Source organism: Stegastes partitus, unplaced genomic scaffold, assembly GCF_000690725.1.
Source record: "Stegastes partitus isolate 25-593 unplaced genomic scaffold, Stegastes_partitus-1.0.2 Scaffold353, whole genome shotgun sequence".
Lineage (NCBI taxonomy): Eukaryota > Metazoa > Chordata > Actinopteri > Pomacentridae > Stegastes > Stegastes partitus.
Genome location: NW_007578084.1, coordinates 419,524 through 438,921, shown reverse-complemented (window position 1 = coordinate 438,921; position 19,398 = coordinate 419,524). Strand labels below are relative to the sequence as shown.

The window sequence follows — 19,398 nt, the reverse complement described above, 5'->3', positions numbered from 1 at the left end:
TGTGACAACACTGCACTTCTCATTTAAAATAGAACTCTTTACTCTTTTCTCTACCTCAGTGCATGATCCTGTCACCTGTCCTCTACATCTACCACACTGATGAGAGGCAGCAGCTGATGTACAGTAGCAACAGCTTCACATTTAAAATTATTCTGATTTTCACTTTGTATTTTTTGCCTCATTTATGAGGGTAAATCTATTGGTAAGTTTTGCTCTTTTGTGTTAATGCATAAAGTTTTGTTTTTGGTTTTTTTCCCCCCAAAAAAACAGTAAAGTGCCAAATTTTACGTATTATTACAATAGTTTTTGGGCGTTTGTGGAAATAGCCTCTTGCCAAGAGTTACATTAGACTGATACAGCTCTCATGTCTGTGTGATACATAGTTAGCTTAGCATAATGAATGTAAACAAAGGTAACAGCTGGCCTGCCTCTGTCTGAAGGTAATAAAACTGTAAACAATCAATTCAATTTGGCTTCACTTATATAGCACCAAGTCTCAGCATAATCTCAAGACCTTATATCCATCCATCCATCATCTATACACCGCTTAATCCTCCCTAGGGTTGCAAGGGGGCTGGAGTCTATCCCAGCTGACTTAGGGCGAAAGCAGGAGACACCCTGGACAGGTCGCCAGTCTATCACAGGACTCAAGACCTTATAATATTATATTAAAGGGAGAAACCTGACAAATCCATCAGTTCCCTTTGAGCAGCTCTTTATCAACAATGGGGGGGAAAAAAAAGCAAAAAAAAAACTCCCTTTACAGGAACAAGGCTCCAACAGAACACTATTTAATTTGTGCACAACCACTCACATGCTACAGTTTTTCTTTCATGACGATTTATGTGCTGGAACACTTCCCTGACATCGTACTTGTTAGGTGGTGTTTTCCAGCCTGCTGACATACACTTCATACTGTGTATTAAAAACGTGGCAGAGGAAATGAGATTCTCATCAAACTCCCTTCAAGACAGGCAACAGGCTTTTCTAACTATTTCTTTACATGTTTACTGAGTGTTTAAATGAGCTTTTAGTGGAAACTCAAACATTGTACATTAGTGGATGTAACAAAGAAGTTCTGATTCATCCCGTCACTGTGCGTACCTTTCCATCAGGTCCAGCCTCAGCTGTCGACCGTGCGGCAGCGTCACCAGCTCCAGACCAGACGACACGCCCATCTGACCTTTAAGCTCTGGAGTCACTCCCAGTATCCTCGCAACCTGGAGGGCCAGAGACGTTTTACAAGGGTCTGGTGAACAGCTTTCACTGACATTTTATGTCATTTTTCTATCTGGTGTGTCCTTTAGGTGTAATATTTAGTTTCGTTGTTTCGCTTTGTTATGAGGATCATTTGACTGCAGCAGCAACATCAGGTGCAGGACGTAAATCGAATTCTCAGTGGAGCACGCTCACCCGCACACACACAGGATGTGAATGCAACAGCAGCAGTAAACACGTTTACATCCACATTTGACGCACATGTGTACATAATTAAATAACGGGTGAATAAGGCTGACTGTTATAGATTTACAATGGAAAGATGAAAAAACCAAGTTTCATTTCAGAAATGTCACAATGTGTTTAAGAGTCTTTCATATAGTTTGACCACCAGAGGGTCCTTATGTGCTCATTCAAGAGATCCTCATTAAAGCGTTTACTTTTGCATGTTTGAAGGTTTTATGTATCTTTTGTATCTTAACTGATGAAGCTAAACATCCAGAAATACAAACTGAACAGATTTTGGGAGGTCAAGATGCTAACGAGACATTAATTATGCACAAAAGCACCTCAGAAAAAATATAAAGTATAAAAGGTCATGCTACAGTGTTTGCTTTGGGAAATTTATTTTTAAAATTAAAATGTCCTTAATTCATGGTACCATTGGTTATTTAAAATTAGATTTCAACTTGTATTGATGGTATAAAATCAAAATTTGTGGATTTTTAAAAAAGCACTTAAAAATACAATAATATCAAATATGCTTTATTAATAAAATGTTTTATTTTTTCAATAAATAACAGATCAACTAAAATGATGTGTACTTTGTGTGATGATGTGCTTTAATAGAGACGTTAAAAATACCATAAGATAACAGCACAGAATGAAAACTGGTGTGTGTGTCCTTCTAATGTTGTGGAGACATTCATGCGTATACACAGTCATATTGTGGGTACCTGCTGAATATTTAGGGACTAAAACACAAGCCCACGTCACATAAATCACAGGTAAATCACAAGGTGAGAACTTGGTTTAAAATTAAGTTTAGACTGAGGTTAAGGTTAACATAAGCCTCCAGGAAAGTTAATATAAAAAGGCCCATTTGTGATGAGCAACAACAACACAATCAACAATCACCGTACTATGAATGCCAGTCAGATTTCTGTCCTCCAACCTGCTCATCATCCTGCACATGTCAGCAACAATAACCTGAGGAGATCAAGGCAGCTGCAGTTTTTTGGAACCTGGTGCTACAGTTGATCTCCACCGACTCACAACTAAACATCTAAAAAAACATCTAAACCTCTGCTAAGAGGGATGTAAGGATTCTAAAATCTAAAGCATCTACAAGGCATTTTTAAAGTAATGAGATCTTGCACTTCTTTCTACCGATTAGACTGTTGACTAATGTTTTGAGTTTATTTATGTAGTTTGAGAAGGATGTCTCAGCGGGGACATCACACTTTGCTCTGCTGATCAATATATAAACTGACATGATGTGGATTTACATGAGGAAAACAGAGGTTGATGTAGTTTTTCAGTAGGCCTTCTTGTCATAATTAGAACTCATGGAGACTGTGTACAAGCTGGTATGTGAGATGTTTCGTTAAATCAGGATCTGATCGACCAGGATGTGTGTTTTTGTGTTTTTCTGACAAACTGAAAGCAGCTGGAAACCGCCTGACTTTCTGCAGCTGCTGAATGCTCTTGTCTGCCATAATTCATCCTGAATGAGCCTGATGTCCTCTAAAGAGATGAGAACATGTGAGTGTGAGTGTACCTGGCAGTCGGCCATCAGCAGGTGTCTGGCGATACTGTGGTGATTGTGGCTGAGCAGCAGCTCCTTTGCTTTCTTCAGAACCACCATCTCCAGTGGTTTGTTTTCTGGTGGCAGAAGTCGAGATCCGAACTCTGCCGGCCTGAAGGTCGTTTCTGTCTCGATAATCGGCCGTTGAAAACTGCAGCTCTTTAGTTCGCTGCTCTCCTCCTCCCTCCCTGCGTCCTCTTCCTCCTCCTCGCTGGTGTTTTCTAAGGCTGCAATAGCGTGATGGTAGGAGCTTCTGTCCAGCCCTCTCCGTCCTCCCTCGTCATTCTCCTCCCTGTCCTCCTCTCCCCCTCTCTCCCCCTCTCTCTTCAGCCTCTCCACGTAGCTGCAGAGCGGCAGCTGCAGGTCATTGTTGTGGTCTGTGATGAGGTGTGGAGAGCTTGACTGCTGCCACTCCAGTGGGCTGCAGGACCTCAGGTCTGCAGGGCTCGGCTGCAGCCGTTCAGTCCGTCCGACTATCACCTCTGAATCAGGATACTGAACACTATCAGCAGGTGAAACTACAGAAGTGGAGGAGCTGTGGGAGTCTGCAGGGAGGAGCTGATGTTGGAACTTTGGAGGCTTCACTGGAGGAACTGGAGGACCTGTGGCAGCTGTGGATAACAATCACATCCATCTTTGTTTATTAGCATATTTAAAAACCTTCCATAAATATTACTGCAAATGTGCCATCTGCAGTTCCTGGACAGATGTTACATATCTAATAAAATACAGCGAACCTATGGCACATAAAAATAAAAGGCATAAACTTGTGACATCTCAGAAGGATTAAGGTCTAAAGGTAAAACACATAATACTTTACATGAACCTTTTTTTAAACTTAGTATCCATTGCAGTCAAACTGAAACACTCTGGCCAACTAATGAGAAGCAGCAACTGTCTCAGGGACCTTGAGGTATAATCGTGTCTTTATTTCATCAGAAGATGAGTGAGAAAACATTCAGCCTCCTCCTTAGTGCAATTTCAAATTCATGTCTGGACCTTTCATTACAAACTGTGGGGGGGTTTTCCAAGATAAAAACAAAAAAGCAGTTACCTCCACTCCTCCATGAAGAACCAGCAGTGTCCAGACATGTGGAGTCTAGAGGAGGTGTAGCGAGGCTGGGGGAGGTGGTGGAGGAGTCTGTGAGGCTGGAGGAGCTGGAGAGGGGAACCAAGGGCTGAAGGCAGGGGGAGCGAGCCAGTCGAGCCAGCGGCACTTTGCTGGGTTTGGGAGGCGGTTTAGGACAGAGCTGGCTGTCAGAGCCTCGGATCGCCTGGCCTGGAGGAACACAGAAGTCATGGAAGCTACACACATTATGTTTGAAAAGGTACATATGTATTTAATCCTTCAATGTGGCAACCCCGTGAAATTTGATTGAAAATTAGGTTTTGTTGTATTGAAGACAATATCATGTAAATTCTGAAAGAGTGAACAGTGCACAGCTCAGTCTGTCTCTTATTTACTATCTAATAATAAATCATCCACAGGGGAACAGATGTACATTTAATTTCCTATTTGCATTCAAGGAATGGCAGGAGCAAATAAGGAGAGTGCTTACACCTACACACTTAGGAGAGACAGCGACTGATTAATTTTAAATCTCCCACAGGGGATTTTATTGGCCCTTGGCGTGCAGAGCAGCTTTATTTTTAGCCTTATAATCAGACTCAATTGCCATTTTGTTTCACTTCATTTATTTCTAAACGAATTGAATGAATCAGAGATGTGTGCGGCAATGCAGAGGTCTGGAACAAGGCTACTTTATTTCATCCATGGGTAATAATCCTAAAAGCTGCAATGTGTGTGTTCTGTTTTAGATCAGCTAACAGATGCTGGAGGGATTCAAATAGAGCTGCACGGAAAACCATTCACTGCACATTTCCTCCACTATAGTTAATATTTTCATTAATTTACACGTGTAATTTGTTTTTACTCATTACTCTTGTTTTCTCTTGGTTTTCCTATTTGTCTTTCTACTTTTGTATCTCATGTGTCCTTTTCTATATATTTTCTGCACCTGTTCTTTACATTTTAATTTATTTATCGACTTTAGAGTTTAAATTCAGTCACCCTAAGCGATCACCCTCAGCCACAAGATATTCTACAGCAGTTCCTGAAGAACAGACAAACAATGCAGTCGCTGAGTAACCCAGTACATGTGTGATGATCTTTAGGTGGGGTTTTTTTTTTGATTATTTAATGAGCAGGTTAATAAATAGGTGACTACAGTGCTGGTTCTTGTCCTCCAAACTGTCTGCTTACCTGCTAGAGGTTCGACTGATCTCCGTGGGAAAGAGGGGCTCAGCACTGGCTCGCTTCCCGTCCGAAACACTGGAGACTTCGGGCTGGGGCTGGGGAGGAGCGCTTCAGGGGACTGCTGGGGCTGCGGTTTGGATCCTGGAGAGGAGGGGACAAGGAAGAAAGAAACAAAGAGATCCAAAAAGGAAAAGATGAGGTAGGGAAGAAAGCAAATCAGAGATAAAAAGTAACGTTTTTTAGATCTTACATTTGTGAGACTAATTGGTAAAAATCCTTTACAGCGCAATAAAGAGTGAATAAAGGCTTCGGCATTCTTCAAGCAACTTAGATTCATTGACGCGTCATCAAACATCTACATGAAGGTTTTTGCACCAGTTACGGATAATCACATATTTAAAGGTGGGGGAGGCCTGCCATCATACAGTGGAGTGATTACAAACCAGCTCACACTAAAGAGCTTGAGAAAGATTTAAAGTTTAAATCTAATTCCTTACACATGTGGTCAGATAACAAAGTCAGCAGCTGTCAGATGATCTCATAAAAAGCATACAAAATTTTTAGAATCTTTTACATACCTAGAGGTAGGAAACTCTCTGACTGGTGCGCCTTGAGCGGGCGTCGCCTTTCTTGAACTTGATTGAGACTTGCTGGTTGGCTTCCACAGCGATCCTTCAACCTGAGAGACAGAGGATGGTGAAAACATCAATGATCACAGCTAGATATGAACAGAGGAGAGGTGTAAGGAGAAATAAATCTAATCTATTTCAAATATAGGAATAAAATGTACAAATAGAAAAGAAAAACCAAGACATTAACACTACCCCTCTTTATTCCTTCTGCTTTTATTTTTCTTACAAAGCTTTTTCTCTTTCATATTTCCCCCTGTTTTTCTGCCTCTTAGTTCTGTTCTACTCTGGACCATGTATTTATTTTTTCCTCCCTCCTGCTCTGTCTTCTCCCAGACAGATATGGGCCCCATTCGTTATGTTTAATGTGTTCAAATGCAGTGTGAAATTGCACACTTCTGTTCCACTCAGAAGAAAAGTCATACACTCTCTCTTTATTTATAGAGGACTCCTGATACATATGGAACTCGCTGTATATACAACCTTCGGTCAGAATGATGAATGTAAACAGCTCGGGGCTGTGAGGTAAAAGCTTGAAAGTGTGGAGGGATTTTAAAGGGTTGATTTAAATGTGTGAGAGAGGAAGAGAAACAAAGAGAGAGAATGACTGAGTGAATGTAGGTCTCCATTATTTAAATTTAGCAGACAGCTTGTTATTTGGTGTGCAGTTCGGTAACAGGCCTGCATTGCCTGGAGCTAAAACGTACAACTGTCTTTAACACAGTATTAATCAAATCCGACAAACACACATCATTAGAGCCACGGAGGTTTTCAGTGTACCAACCTGAGCTGGTTGCCTCGGACCAAGCCGTTGTCCTGGGAGTGTGTGCTGTCGTGCACGGTGTGTGTATTGTCGTGTGTGTGTCCGTTGGTGATGTTGAGGCTGAGACGTTTCTGACTCCGCCTCTCCTGCGCCATCAGCCCAACCTCTCGATGATTGCTCGACAGTCCGTACTTTTCTTCCAGGCAGCGCAGCGGCAGCCCCCTGTTGATTGGCTGGAAGATGATGGCCCCCACCACCTTCAATGTGCAGATAGAAGAAGAGTTCAGATAAACTGACAACATGTGTTCTTTAATGCACTGATTACTGTCAGAAATGTGGTCAAAATTTGTATTTATCATTTGGCTGAAGTATAATTTTGGGATGTTTTTGGTGTGTTTGACACACACTACTTGCACAGTATCGATTAGCACAGCCTGCCCTTGCTTCAAAGAACGATTAGGAAAAAAAATCCTCAAACCCACCTGTGAGACAGGTTTTCTGTTGCCAACATAGTATCTAATGAGTGCAGGAACACTGTCAAATCCTTCTCTTTCGAGCCGGTACTCAACTCTGGAGTAAGCTTCATTCAGCATCACCACCTGAAAAAGAAGAAAAGAAGTTATTTGCTGGTTGTTATTTCAGTGCCGCTATAGTTGTATCAGGTGCTGCACTCACCGTAATGACAACGGATCTGCCATTTTACAGTTTGCATTTACTTTTTACTGTGTTCTTCAAATTTAGGCTTTGTCTGGCTGGATCCCACTAAGAAGAAACACCACCACAGCCTGCAGCCACAGACATCTGTAAGCTACCGTCAGTGCTGGCCGCTATAAAACTAAAGGGAGCTGCCTAATCTCATACAAGGCAAGATGTTTTGGTAAAATCAACCAGTGCCTAAACAACTGACAAGGACTTAATTAGGATGTCCATAAGTGCTCTCTGGTAGTGGTCGCTTAATGCAATAAAGAAATCATTACTGAGAGGATTGCTATGCTGGAGGGGAGTGAGACACAGCCCAAACGGCCATCAGTTCACCCCACTGAGTCAGTACATGCAGATGTACAGTAAACCTTAAAGACTGAACGATTTTGATGAGAAACACTGGCATATCTATGAGCAGTCAGTTGTTTTAAACCGCATATGAGTTTACCTTCTTGTTGATTTTAAAGTGCTGAGCAGCGTTTCGCCATTGGCAGGTCAGAACATAACTTCCTGGACTGGACAGCGAATCGCGGATCAAGAAATCTCCATCACGCTGCACCAGGTTTTCTGCAACCTGCAACACATCAGAAGGTTACATGTGGGTACACATGCACACACACAGTGGTTGTTTACAGTACAAACATTTCATTAAATCTAATAATGGTAGGCTGTTGCACTGTTACCATCTTTAAGAGCTCAGTACCAGCTGGGCCGTAGTTACATAAGACCTGAAGCTATTTAAACCCTCAATCTGTTACTATTTAACCAGTTAATAACATACATTTATGTTTTATGCTACAACAATAATATCATACAACTCTAAATGCAAAACTCAGCTGTCATTATCTAAGAACAGATGGGCACCCCGGTAGCCCAGCAGGTTAAGCAGGCGACCCATGTACAGGGGCTGAAAATCCCCGCCCCAGCGTCCACAGTCTGATCCGACCCATGGCTCATTTGCTGCATGTCCTTTCCCTACTCTTCTCCCCACGTTTTCTGTCTCTCTCTCTCCACTATTATCTATAATAAAGGCTAAAAAAAGGCTTAAAAAAAAAAAAACAGCAACAGATGACGACAAATGGATTACAGCTTATTGAATGAACACGTGATTAAAAGCAGAGACTTAATGTTTAATTTAGAAATGAATGGCGTTCAAATCTGACAGGTTAAAAACGAGCTGAATTTTTCTCTCTGTTTCCATGTCAGTTACGTTTACTGGCACTCTGCTCTCTCTGTCTTTCTGAAACACTTACACACAAGCCTTCATACAGGCTTTAATTAAGCTAGTGTTTGTATAGTATATAATGGTAGTTTAGTTCAGCCAAAGGAAGCAGCTTATTAAAAGCGATTACATCTCAGCGCTGGCTTTCAGAGGGAGCACACAATCTCTCTCTCTCTCACACACACACAGCACCATACAGAAAGAGGGCTTTCTATATGCTGACCTAATGTCACAACCCCAGCGCTGCTGCTGAGAAGCTACTATTTAAACTATAATCTTCCTGTGAGCCCTGTGTGTGGAGTATGGTTGTCTAATAATAGGTGATCCAGTTCAACAAGTTTTTAACCAGGCTTTAAAAGGGAGGGACTGATGACTCAGATTTGCATGTGTGTGTGAGGGTGTGTGTGTGTGTGTTACCTGTCTTGGAATTGCCCCGTGGTACCATGCGTGGCTTCGGGGCTCCTCGCAGTTCATCTTGAGCTCTTCCTCGAGTTCTCTGCGTAGTTTCTCTGAGGGACAGTCCAGGATGAACTGATCTCTGGAAAACTGCAAGAAAAACAGAAGGCAGGATTGATTGCTGTGTCCGGCATCACTGAAAAACACAGTGACATGGTCATCCATCCAAGCACATCTTTAATGACAGCTTATTGTAAATACTGAATATCATTTCAGTTTCTGGGCTGCAAGGTGGATCAATGGTTAGCACCGTTGCCTCGCAGCAAGAAGGTTGCCAGTTTGTGTCCCAGTGAGGACACCCGGGATCTTTCTGCGTGGAGTTTGCGTGTTCTCCCCGTGCAGCGTGGGTTCTCTCTGGGTTCTCTGGCTTCCTCCCACACAGTCCAAAAACATGTTGAAGTTTGTTGGTGTTTCTAAATTGTCCGTAGGTGTGAATGTGAGTGTGCTTGGTTGTCTGTCTCTAAGTGTGGCCCTGTGATAGACTGGTGACCTGTCCAGGGTGTCCCCTGCCTTCACCCTAAGTCAGCTGGGATAGACTCCAGCCCCCCACAGTCCTAGTGAGGATTAAGCGGTGTATAGATCATGGATGGATGGGCCTTCTGTTTCTCATTCCCTAAAACAAACAGTAATGAGGTCAAAGCTCAAAGACAAAGACATCTATCATGCATTTCTGCTCGATGCCTTCCTTCCTTTGACTCCAGTGGATCTAAATGGATACAAGACTAAAAAGGAAAAAAGAAAGCACGCAGCAGAAAGGGTAAAAGTACAACAAAAAAAAGAGTAGATAATGTAGAAGATGCAGAAGACTGATGTGATGTCTAGATTCAAAGTAAAGTCTTTGGTATTCTCGTTCATCCATTCATTGTGTCGCACAATTGACCCCAACATTTTTAGCTTTTAACCGCTTTAAATGATGCAGTGTGTAACTTGAGACTCTTCATCTTGTCTCATCACTGAATACATTGATCAAAGTGAAACATTTAAAAAAAATAATAAAACAAGATGTGTAATTGTATTGTATAATTGAAATCATTTTTCTTCCTGACTGTCTTGTTAATCATCTTGTGATGCCTTAGATTTTGTTGTGTGGCTGGAAACCACTCATGCAGCACTCGTAGTCAAACTAGAGTACAGCATTTACAGTATAAAAGCCAAATATACATTACTCAAAATTCAGTCACAATGCACAAATTTCCTGCAAACACTTTTCAGTTATGTATTTACCAATGATGCAAAAACAGTGTAATCATTCATAATTATATTTCAACCATTTTGCTCCTACTGCTGCTCCTCTTCTACTATTGTAACCATAACTACCACTGCTACAAAAATAATATAATAATAATTCTAACATCTTTTTTGTTTTTATACCACACACAGCAGGAAACTTTGAAACTGCTGCAACTCAAAGGCAAAGCATGAAACACAGCACATGTACCAAACTGAAATAACAGCTTTGTGAGTTATGCCCAAAACATCACCTGCTTGATGCATTTCGCTTCAAGATCATATAATAGATTTCTGGGCCAAATTATAAAACCAAACTGATTGAAGGTCACCCAAAACATGAGGCATTACCAAGCCAGGGTACCAGATGAGAAACAGATCTCACAGTGTAATCTAATTCAACACATCTAAATAATTGATCGCAAAGTTTAATTCCAACAGCAGAGCCCAGAAAGTTCAGAAAACTGAAGGACAAAAAGCTCAGGTAACACATCCAGACGGGAAGTTAAGTCAGCACAACCACCTGCACCACAACACACACACACCCCAAACACACTTACATGACAGCTGCTGGGTCTCTGCATCGTGAACTCTTCTTTTCTTCCTCAAACACGAACTTCACAGCAGACACACACAAAGTCACGCACGTGGTGGTTTTCTATCTCTGGTATTGAACAACTCACTTTTAAAACACACACAAGCCATTTTCCTTCAGACTCTCTCAAACAACATGCTCACACACAGTCTCTCTGTCGCCGTCCGCCTCCTCACTGATTTTCTCCTTTATCGCTTTCGCTCGTGGCTTCACCCTGTGCCACCTTATGTGACGTCGTCTTCCTGACACCACCCATCTGCCCGGACCTGCCTCCATACACACCCTCACCTGACGTACGTAAACACACACAGTGGGGTGACGCAAGCACCTTGCTCAACTTCTTAACCTGTTACTGAGAACTACAGCTGAATGTAGTCAACAGCTGGTATTGCCTTTTCTTATTCTACGATCATCATTGTGTTGTTGTGTTCTGTAAACATCAGCTTGAAGAAAATGTATGCAAAGAATATGTTCTGTAGCCCCACCATGTCAGAAAGTCCTGATTGTTTAACTGCCTGTATGGAGTAATTCCCCCTTTGCCAAAGGAAAGTATAGTCAATACACAGCACCTTTGAATTTGGTCTTTGATCTATATTTATATTGGTACTCTGCCAACAAAAAGGTTAATGAGTGATCCTATCCAGTGTTTCTGTATATCTGGCATCACGGTAGATAGTTCCTGCTCAGACACACAATATCCAAACTCATGTATTCATGTTCTCCTCCTATCAAACCGCTCACTGCAGCTCATATGAAATCTGTCCTCGTAATGTGTTGTCCTCTTTATGGTAAAACTTCAAGTACAGCCACATGTAAAAGAATTATACTCACTAGTGTCTCTTGTTCAATCATAATACAGCCACATGGAGATGAGAGAGAATTACTATATGTGGTACAACATTTTTTAAAAAGTGAACAATACATACAGTCGTCCTCAAATTTATTCATACCCTCCCATTGAAGAAGAAGAAGAAAAAAAAAAAAACAGCCGTCACTGAAATCAGTTGAAAATGATACAAGTAATAATAAATAAAAAATTAATGAAAATCCTGACACTGCTTTTGAATTGTGGTTCAACAGAAATGTATAAAAACAAACAAACAAGTAAACAAATATGATGGGACCCGTAAACTAATATTCTGTAGAACAACCCTTTGAGTCAATCACTGCAATCAAGTGTTTTCTGTAACTCTCAATCAGACTTCTGCGCCTGTTGACAGGTATTTAGATTTTGGCCACTGCTCATCAGCAAAGTGCTCTAATTTGTCCTGGACAGGTTTTTTTGCTTATTTATTTATTTTATTTTACTTTCAACGACAATTCAAAAGCAATGTCTTATTTCACTAAATTATAATTTAGCAAATTTTTATTTATTATTACTTCTTTCAGTTTCTAGTTATTTGAGTGACTATTGTGAATTATGCCTTTTCTTTAATGGAAGAGTATGAATACATTTGAGGACGACTGTACATATATTAAAGCCCAACACTGTGTGCTAAACGGTAACAGTTCAAAAAGGGGGACAACCCTGCTGAATCCAGTGCATAATTTGTAAGTTTCTACCACTGTGATACTATTACATTGTAATTTTGCAACAGGTTCTCTAACTGCGTCCTGCTAAAATCAGCTACTTCAATGCAGAGACCACAAAGCTTCCTGAGAACAGTGCACGTTAAATGTCGACATCTCTGCTTGAACACTTTGGTGCATACCTGCATGCATGAATGGGTTCAAGGCAGTCGAACAGCTCCAGTGGTGCTGACATTAACCACACAAACATATTTGAAAGGGAGCAACTGAGCCATGCGTATGTATGAAATTGGAAATATGTCAATAAGTGCACCCATGAAACTAAAACCGTGTGCTTCCTTTCATCTTTACACCACTCAGTGTTACTCTGTGGCTACTCCACTTCTCATTTTCATGTTTTCTGTTTTTCTATCTCTCTCTCTCTAAAGTCATTAGAATAGACCCCTCTGCCCTCAGTCTCCATGTCTCCATACATGACAGGAAATCAACATATCGTGTTACAGCTTCGACATAGAAAACAATGAAACTCATCACAGGCATTGCGTTTGTAGTTTGAACCACCAACCAGTGTAGCTTGACCGTTGTCGTGTGTTGGTGCAGCACTGGGGGCAGCAGAATTGAACCGTCCTTCAGTTGTACTCTGCAGCTACATTGATTTCACTGTATAGAGTCACGTTCTCCGTTCAGTATCATTGAGTCATAGTTGGCCATACTGACATCATTTTTTTTCCTGCTTTTCTAAACAAATGATTCAGCACATAAGAAAAATATTCTAATAACAGATAAAAAATCAAAATTAAATTTTCAGTAAAACCATCAGTAATTTTAAATGTTATTGGATCTTATTTGGAATGAAATGACTTATGAGGTGATTTGGCAGTATATAAACAAAAGAAAACTGAATTTAATTACTTTAACGGACTGGCATCTTTTCAATCTTGTGTTTTTTGTGTCATCTGGTAAACCTGGAAAATGGAATAATGTTTTTTGTGTGTATCAGAAGTCAAATAAAAACATTACCATGTGTTTGTATTTTTCATACTGAGGTAGATGATGTAATAAACAAGAAAACCAAAACCAAAAAAATCTGTCTAGTTTTTGTGATATATATTACCCTATTTGAATAATGCCTCCCTTGTGGCAGTAAACAAAATCACTCTGAAGCGTGGGAACACAGGTTCAACCTTTCTAATCCTTTTATAAAATCAGGAATTTCAAAATCAGAAACTTTAACCTCATCAGTAGAATATTAGGGTTCTGTGTTCTGCTCGAGGACACAACATGCTGCAGAAGGAGCTCAGGATCAACTTCCACCCTTCTATTTTTCACTACTTTGGGCAGAAAGAGGCAGAGAGGAGGAGAAAAACAGACTGTTTGAAATTAGAAGATGTCACAGCACCTTTATTTGGTTTCACTTTTTGCTTTTCATCTGTTTTTTCATTCTGTGTTGTGATGTGTTAAAAGCAGCATGTAACACCCATAACGCTTTGCCTGGCAGCATGCTTTTCCTGTTGTACTAGCATTGCACAACCATTTTAGACTGCACAACCTGAACAGGATGAACTGAAAACACAAGAGCTGGTTGGTAATAATCTCTGCCTATCAGGATTTGTTATTGATTACGTTCACATCTGTGACTGTTACACTTGTTACAACAGCCACGATAAAAGCTTTTACATCTGCAGCCAACAGGCTGATGAATGAAAGAGTGGGAGGGCTGAGAAGAGGGACGCATGGCAGTAAAGTGAAAAGGACATTCTGTACGTATGAAGGGATGAACAGAGATGCAAACGCTGGAGGAAAAAGATGGGTCACGTACATCAGGATGAATAACAACAGGAGTGAAAAAGCACAGAGGATAAAGTGAAAATAGGTTGAGAAAACAAGGAGTAAAGAAAGGAAGAAGAGAAAGAAGGAAGAGGAGGATTAATAGGAGGATAAGGATATGGTGGATGTGAGTGTTTTTTTAAAGGCTGGTCCTTAATAGGACCCTGCAACATGATGTCATCCTCAGAGCGGTTACATTTATCCCGTAGCAGCCCGCATGTGGACCACAGCACAGCAGTAACAGTAAATGGCCTGAATTGACTTGCTTTATAGCATCCAGCCTTTCTAACTTCCTCATTTCCTTTTCCCTCCTCACCCTTTTCCCTTCTCCGGGCTTACAGATTGCACAAGTTTATAGCTTCCAGTGTAAGTCATAAAGTCAGACACCTTCAAGAGCGAATGGCTTCAGCTTAGATGAAAGATATGAAGTGTGATTCAGTGACTTTGAGCTTTCCTTCACATGAACTGCTGCACCTACTCAATACCTGTAATCACTATGACAGGAAGCAAATGGTTTCTCTTTTACTATCATCATCCCATGATAGTGACTGATTCAAAATGAGTCACACTGAGTCACACTCAGGGGTGAAGGTAAGTGTTAGGTGAAGCTCTGCAGAATCATTTCAGCATGTCGCCCTTCAGCCTAATTGAAACTGAAACAGCTTTGACCTGACAGCAACAGTGTGATGCATTGCTCCTGTTTTTATATAAGGTGCTTTACTACATATATGAAAGACTTGAATACCACTTCCATTAGTCAGAATTAATAAAGAAAGCTGCTTCCTTACATGAATTAGTTTGCTAATCGATACTTGAAAAAAAAAAAGAATAAAAAAACACTTCCTATCAGATAATTGAAGTCTCCTTCTTTATAAATATTTGTCAGTGTGGAAATTATTGCATTTTCCTGAACGCTGCAGGTGTACTCAGTTATATAGGCTGTCCATCCTGTTCACAGGACTATGAATAAAAATTAGCTTGAACCTCATCCAGGATTCTAACATTTTTATTTCATGGTGCATCTAATAAAGCTATAAATGATTGTAATAAATTATTTTAAAACGCCACCAGCATAAATATATACAGTATCAGTATCATCCATTCCAACCTCCACCACTTCTCCCAGCTGTCTAAAAATGCCATAAAAATGATTTATAACTAAAAAACCCAAGGGCATTGTTCAAAAGAATCAAAACAATGATTGGATTTTGTGGGATTTCCTGGATTTTAGACAAGAGTGGAAAGTGTTTTTTAAACCCTTTAAGTTATTCTGTGTGTATGGTGGATACATGAGTTTAAAACCAGGTCTGTTTGTTGCTGTGACAATCCACTCCGTAGTGGTGACCAATCAGAGGCAGCAGACAACTCTGTAAGCTGCTTGTCCTTTGAGTTCAGTGAGGTGAAGAAAAATAACCTTTTAGCATAATAACTCCAGTGGACATTATAATCCTCTGTGTGCTATAATGTCATGCGAGAGTTGAAATAAAGCAGTGAATGTAAGATTCTTAGATGACACTGCTGGCCTTCAGTTTATGTCCAACATTATCACTTTAATCTGAGAACATGCGGGATGGTAAGTAACAAACGAGCTTGAAAGACAGAGGAACTTGCTGTAACATTGGTTTGAAAAAGAAGTTCAGGTTGAATCACGTTAACAGAAAACCACAGCAGCATTTGACCAACTAAATATGCTGCTGAGTCAGTATACCAACAGGCAGGTTTGAAACTACAGCTTAAATATTACAAGAAAACCATGCAAGGAAACTGGAGCAACGCAAGAACTGTGCTGCTCCAGTTGCAAAAACATTAAAAGTTAATCCCCAATCAATCTTTGGGAGCAGTGTTGCAGTAATTTTTGGACTTCTCTGTTCTGGATTATTATTAAACTGATGTCAAAAGGGGTTTTAAAAGAGGTTTTTAAGTTAAGCAGCCTCGGTCAAGGTTTGGGTCTCAAACTAACCTCAGACTGACCTCCGTCTGTGATGTCAGTGCAGGGATTATGGGCACTGCCACCGTTTACAGGTAATACTGTGCCAGACGTGACGAATCATCACACCTATGATGGACTGTTTTGGGTTGAAGTCAGGCTATAGCTTCCCAGCCCGTGTGTTCTAACTTTTAACACACAACCGTTCAGTCTCAATTTTAGCTAGTTCGTGTCCAGTGACGTTTAAGTTAATTAGTTCAGTTTATCACAGCAGAGAGAAGCAACAGCTCCTTAACACAAAGCACTAAAGGCAGATCATGTGACTTGTTTTTCAGATAATCCACCGACAAAATGTTAACTTCTTGTAACAGACGCATTTGTGCTTCTTCGGGTTCAAAACTGACTTTGTTGCCTGTCAACTGATACTGAGTTCATTAAGTTTTCAAAAATCACATTGAAAGCATAAATCTTGGATGGTTTAAAACGAGTGCTGCAATGGGGAGATTTCACAAAGCCAATCATCATCATCAGCATTGAAATAACAACACTTTGGTCTGCTGTTTATCTGGTATTTCCTCTTCCCTTCATCAGTCTCTCCCTTATGCTCTAAATTTTTGTTTATCTCTCTCTTTATGGCACTCATCAGTATGTTTCTCACTGCCTGTAGCTGCTGTGCAGTATTAAAGGCAATACATGCAGGAGACAGGTCAAGAAAAACCTGCTGCGGGATTATTAAACAGAAACATTCTTACTACCTCCATCTAAAGTGATAAAATGTTTTTGTTTTTGTTTTTTTGCCAATGTCAGGAAATTCTTTTTCTTTTTTTTTTTTTTTTTTTAAATTTAGCCTTTTATGGTCTATACAGTCTCAAAAAAAACACGCAGTTTCTGTCTCTGACATTTAATTTGATAGCTCAAAGCTATGATGTGTAATAGCTGTTGATCTTTTAATTTCTGCATCTCTACATCTTGGCTCCATCATCAAAACGTTCCTACCTTTCCTGTTTACACACAACTAAATGCATGAATCTTCCTGTGTTTGGACCAGGAAACATTTGACAGGTCAATCTGGGAAAGCAGCTTAAGAGGGTTCACATTAGTGCCCTCTCTGAGACACTGCTGTACAGTGGTATGTGTCTGTCTCAGCAGTAAATCTAACATTTGACATTTTATTTGGTTTGCATTTGGGACTAGACTTACCACCAGATATACTCACACTGAGGACCAAGACAGGTGCTCTGTACACTTACTCGAATTTTCAGAACTTTTCCAAGAACTTGACTGATCACCAAAAAGTTGGGACTACTAATGTTCTTGTGGCTGAATGGGAGCCAGACTCCAAAATCTGGTGGGAAGCCTGACACCAGAGCAACGGAGGACGTTAAAGCAGCACATTACTGCCCATGATACTGAAAGATGATAATGAACAAGCATGCCTAGGCAGTGTTCACGTGTCCACATACTTCTAACTATATAGTGTACATATCTGACATGGACAAATGGAATCTTGAGTGATTGTTTCCAGGCTTAAATCCTAAAGCTCACACTGAGCCCGTGGGAAACAGTCTGACTGCACCACGATGTTCAAGCTTTAGCTTTAAAGATACATTTGAGATTCAGGCTCAGAGATAAAATATCTGATCACAACACAGTAGTAAAGATTTATCTCAAAGTACCGGGCTTCGTGCTAAGAGCTAAACATGGTGCTTTCAGCAAAGTGATTTCCATTGTAAAGAGAGAGAAAAAGAAGCTTATACTGCAACAATGATAAACAAGCAGCTTTGTAGTGTACAGTTTGTTTATTCTTGTGCTATGGGCACAATTCCCTTGGGAGAAATGTAATCTGTATGTATACAATTACTGTAAGATGACATACAACATAATCTGCTGCATCTCCTGTGTCCCCTTTATTTCTGACTGTCTTGTACTACAGTTTCTGATGCAAAACAGGCCAATAATGTCTCTAATGACTCGAGATACCAGGACAAGTAACTTTTGATATGTGTCGGCACAAATAAACTAAGCTGGCTTTCTGTGTTACATGGCGACCTCCCAGAGAAACAGATGGAAGACAGAATAAAGAGGGGAATGGAATAAAACCCCAGGCTTTTTGGAATCAAAAGTAAAAACAGAGAGGGAGATGGAGAGAACAGAGAAAAGCACAGAGAAGGGATGAAGGGGAAGGCCCAGTTAGGGGGAGAAAAAGTTGATAAGAGCAATTGAGGAGCAAGAGATGAGGATGATAGGGGCAGCAGTGTGGGTGATGTTCTTGTACAGTTCTTGTTCTGGGGGAGAACAAAAATGATGACACATGCAGATAAGAAGCTTGTGTCACATCAAAGTCACTCAAATGAACAGACTGACTCTCTCTGTAAAGTACCCAAGACAGTACTTTAGGATCAGCATCATGATAAACTAGAGATGACCTTCTCACTGGCCTGACATACAGATTTTGTTAAAAGAGACTTGGCTCTGCATGGGTAAGTTGTTTTATTAGTAACTATTTTTACATTACAAAATGTGTTTCTTTGACACAGAATGTCAGAATTCACAACACAAAGACATACAGTCGAGGTCGCTCTTCAGCACAGTGACTGTGTCATTGGCAGCAGGACAGCAGTCATGTGAGATAATTACATTATACAAGGTTAGACAAGGTAATGATGAGGGAGCCAGGCACTGATCAGGAATCAAACTTTCCTTGTGTGTCTACTTTCAAAAGTATACATTTTGAGCACACATTAAAAATGTATTTAGGACAATAAGTTTACTCTGTTGCCATGGAACTGCAGACTTCAAAATGTCCATGTTATCCTTGATCACTTAAAGTTGAGCATTATTATTCATTAATGTGCCCTGAAAATTTTAATTTGAGCATCTAAGGTGGATCTATTTGCTAATGAAGATCATTTAAAATGAGTGAGAGCTTCAGAGCAGCTACTCAACGAACCATTTTGTGAGACTGCTTTGTCAACCTATTGCTTTGGGTTGTTTCTTGAATTTTATGTTTGTGTGCATATTTTATGTGCATATTGTCCTCTGACTGTGGATGAGATCCAGTCACTGAGTAAGTTTCTCTAATAGATTTTATTACATGTGACAGATTTGTAATTTGCATTAACATCCTTTCACCAGACACAAACTATATTTACACTGCAGATGTAAATGGTTCAGAACCAGCTGAAGATCTCCTGGCTGATGTAAAGCGGGACAGACTACGTCACCTCAGCCTCCTGCG

At 40.4% G+C, this 19,398-nt stretch overlaps 1 protein-coding gene across 2 annotated transcripts in view; it reads right to left on the bottom strand.

Annotated features, from left to right (window-relative positions):
- The window catches only part of LOC103359087 (BCAR3 adaptor protein, NSP family member), a 51,351-nt gene that overhangs the window by 5,314 nt on the left and 26,639 nt on the right, over positions 1-19,398 (bottom strand). For both annotated transcript variants that reach the window (XM_008284291.1, XM_008284292.1), the window contains 9 exons: positions 9,016-9,144; positions 7,825-7,950; positions 7,157-7,273; positions 6,696-6,931; positions 5,861-5,961; positions 5,289-5,423; positions 4,080-4,304; positions 2,999-3,636; positions 1,105-1,220 (listed from right to left, as the gene is read on the bottom strand). In XM_008284291.1, the coding sequence (XP_008282513.1) occupies positions 1,105-1,220; positions 2,999-3,636; positions 4,080-4,304; positions 5,289-5,423; positions 5,861-5,961; positions 6,696-6,931; positions 7,157-7,273; positions 7,825-7,950; positions 9,016-9,144 (1,823 nt within the window). The remainder of the gene's footprint in view (positions 1-1,104; positions 1,221-2,998; positions 3,637-4,079; positions 4,305-5,288; positions 5,424-5,860; positions 5,962-6,695; positions 6,932-7,156; positions 7,274-7,824; positions 7,951-9,015; positions 9,145-19,398) is intronic.